Source organism: Tribolium madens, unplaced genomic scaffold (assembly GCF_015345945.1).
Source record: "Tribolium madens isolate multiple individuals breed KSU strain unplaced genomic scaffold, Tmad_KSU_1.1 Scaffold_19;HRSCAF=116;Tcas5.2_LG9, whole genome shotgun sequence".
In the NCBI taxonomy this organism is placed as follows: Eukaryota; Metazoa; Arthropoda; class Insecta; order Coleoptera; family Tenebrionidae; genus Tribolium; species Tribolium madens.
In genome coordinates, this window is record NW_025400983.1 from 2,789,243 (window position 1) to 2,792,811 (window position 3,569).

The 3,569-nt window shown below is 26.5% G+C and overlaps 1 protein-coding gene across 1 annotated transcript in view; it reads left to right on the forward strand.

The window, feature by feature from the left end:
• The window catches only part of LOC123012966 (proto-oncogene tyrosine-protein kinase receptor Ret), a 24,749-nt gene extending 22,954 nt beyond the window's left edge, over positions 1 to 1,795 (forward strand). Inside the window, exon 13 of the mRNA XM_044411223.1 lies at positions 1,012 to 1,795. Coding sequence (XP_044267158.1) covers positions 1,012 to 1,616 — 605 coding nt within the window. The 3' untranslated portion in view covers positions 1,617 to 1,795. The remainder of the gene's footprint in view (positions 1 to 1,011) is intronic.
• The last annotated feature ends 1,774 nt before the right edge of the window (positions 1,796 to 3,569 follow it).

Genomic DNA, 3,569 nt, shown 5'->3' on the forward strand with positions numbered 1-3,569 from the left:
AAAAACTTATAATATTTTTGAAATTTGGAATAAGATTCTACGTCAAAACTTCAAAAATTCTCTACATTTTTACAGTTTAAATAAACACATTTCTAGAATTCAGTTTTCAGAAACCACAAACTAAAAAATTCAGGTTTTCATTGTTCTTTAAGAGTTTTTTTAGAATTATAGAATTTAACATTTAAAACTTCTAGAATAACTTAACATTTCTACATTTTACAAAGTTTTTAGACATTTCTAGATTACTTATAAATTCGTTCTTTTATTTGAAACATTTTTGAGTTTTTTAAAATTATAGAATCTTATCGTTATTCTAGAATTCTTTGCTAGACTACAGTTTAAAAAATCATATTTTTAGATTTCATAGTTTTCATTAAGTTTTCTAGATTTCGGTTTTCAGAAACACTAAACATTTTTTTAATTTACGTTTTTTTATTTTTTAAACTTCTAGTTTTCTACATTCTTACAGTTAAAAAAACACATTTCTAAAATTAAGTTTTCTCTAAAAGTTCAGGTTTTTTTTACATTTTTAAATTTTTTAAAATTTTAGGATTGAACATTTGAAACTTCTAAAACATAAACAACACACATTTCTAACCACTAAACATTTCGAGATACCTTATAGATTTATAAATTCTTTTATTTTTTAAACATTTTAGAGTTTTTTTAAATTTTAGAATTTTATCTTTTACAATTCTACAGTTTAAAAAATTACATTTGTAGTTTTTTTTTTCATTTTTAAAGATTTTTGATTTTTTTTTAAATTTGGGATTTTACATTTCTTCAGCTTAAAGAGACATCACAAAACAAAATTTTAAAAATTTATACTTTTAGCATTTTAGATTTTAACAATCTTAGTAGTTTATTCTTCAAACATGTGTTAATATCCACGATTTTCTCACACAAAAACCTTCATTATTTCTATAAATTGTATTCCCTACATGCCAATATTCCAGCCCCAACAATTTTTCTCTCCATCCTTTTTAATTGAAACCCATTGATCATCCCCAGTCCCCGTAAAGTGGATGGCCCCGGAGTCCCTCTCCGACCACATCTACACCAATAAATCCGACGTGTGGAGTTTCGGCATCCTCGTGTGGGAGTTAGTCACATTGGGCGCAACTCCCTATCCCGGAATCGCCGTCCAGAACCTCTTCCACCTCCTCCGGCAGGGCTACCGCATGGAGCGCCCCGACAACTGTTCCCCAACCCTCTACAACATCATGCGAAGTTGCTGGCACATCGATCCCGAACAAAGACCCACTTTCCAGGAGTTGGCGACTCTCTGGGAGAAAATGCTAAGCGACGAAGTGCAGTATCTGGATTTGGCCAACAACGCCATCCACAACCGGAGTTATTTCTGCTCGCCGTTTGAGGAAAAACCGGAAACGGATCCGGTTAACTACTTATCCAAGTCGCAGTCGTATATCAAGTGCGGATCGGCGGATAAGTTTCAGGAAAGTGCGGGTTTTCTCGCCGAACCGGATGATAATCAGAATGATATCAATGCGAGGGGGTATGAGACTCCGGTGAAGGTGCCCAAGAAGGTGGTGCACACCCCCACGAATGACTGTCCGCAATATTACACAGATATGGCGTCGGGGAAAAGCACCTGAAATTGATTTTTCAGCGATTTTCTGATGAAATTATCAAAATTTGTATCGTTGTAGGTAGGGGAGTTACTAAGGAATAATAAAGCGACTATTTTTATGTACTTAATTAAGTATTAATTAAAGGCATTATTACGACTGCTTGATATTAAGTGAATGTACTATTGTAGCGAAATATAAATAATAAATTGTTTATATTACATTTCCAGTGTTTTTGTTCGAAATTTCATGAATTTAGTTCCTCCGGGTCATGTTTTACATTTTAATTAAAATTTTAATTAACAATATTTGGAATATCGAATCCCAAATTTGTTTCAAATAAGATTTTTTTAATTTTTAACTATTTTAAATATTCCTGATGAAACTACAGTTTGCAATTAATAAATTTTAGGATTTTCCCGTTTTTATGGATTTTTTAAAACTACATATTTTAATTTTTACAATGTTTTGTGAGATTTTTACGTTTCAGAATTACAATTTTAAGAATAAAATCTTTAGCTTACTGAAAATACGAAAAAACTTTTATCTTTTTTAATTTTTATAGTTCTTCTTATTTCTATACAGAATGCTTTAAAGTTCTAGCAATACAGAAGTTACTAACTGCGGGTATTAAAAAATAAATAAATATTTAGGTTTATCAAGTGTTTTTTTTTAGTTAGTTTCTCACAGTTTTTTCAAGTTTTGAGTTTTTGTTTCAGTTTTTTTAAATTCTCACACTTTTAATTTTTTTATTATTTTTAATTAATCTGCTCATTTTGCAACCCTTGAAATGACTATTTTAAAAGTTTTTACTGTTTTAGCGTTTTCAAAAATTAAAAAAAAAAATAATATTCCTAAATTCTTTAGAATTGTAATTTTAAGCTTTTAGGTTTTTCCAAATTTGAAATAGAATTTTTTTTTAATTTCTAAAAACAAGATTGTTTTTTATTTATTTTACTCTTTTTCCAATCTTTGAAATTAAAACTTTAAAAAATTTTAACAATATTTGGAATATCGATTCCCAAATTTGTTTCAAATAATTTTTTTTAATTTTTAACTATTTTAAATATTCCTGAATTTTTTTTATGAAACTGCAGTTTGCAATAAATTTTAGGTTTTTCCCGTTTTCGTAAATTTCCCAAAACCACATATCTGAATTTTTACAATTATTTGTGAGATTTTTACGTTTCTAAATTACAATTTTAAGAATGAAATTTTTAGTTTTTTAAAAATACAAAAAATTCTCGTCTTGGTTAATTTTTTTAATTTTTGTTATTTCTATTTTAAATGTTTTAAGTTTTAGCAATAGGTACAGAAGTTACTAACTTCGAATATTAAAAAAATATTTAGGTTTATCAAGTGTTTTTTTAGTTAGTTTTTCACAGTTTTTACAAGTTTTGACTTTTTGTTTCAATTTTTTTTAATTCTCACACTTTTAATTTTTTATTATTTTTAATCAATCTACTCATTTTGCAACCTTTAATAACTATTTTTAGGTTTTTAATATTTTAACGCTTTCAATAAATTAAAAAAAAAATAAAAATTTCTAAATTCTTCAGAGTTGTAATTTTAAGCTTTTAGGTTTTTCCAAATTTTAAATAGAAAAATTGTTTAATTTTTATAATGTTTCAAATACCTGTAACTTAATTGTTTGAAAATTTTTAACAATATTTGGAATACCGAATCTCAAATTTGTCTCAAATAATATTTTTTTAATTTTTAACTACATATTTCAAATATTCCTGAATTTTTTTTATGAAACTGCAGTTTGCAATAAATTTTAGAATTTTCCCGTTTTCATGGTTTTCTCAAAATACATACATATTTGAATTTTTACATTTTTTTCTGAGATTTTTAAGTTTTGAAATTACAATTTTAAGAAGGAAATCTTTAGATTTCTGCAAATACAAAAAAGTTGTAGGTAAGCTTTTGTTTTTTCCAAATTTTAAATAAAAAAATGCTTTTTATGTTTTATGTTTT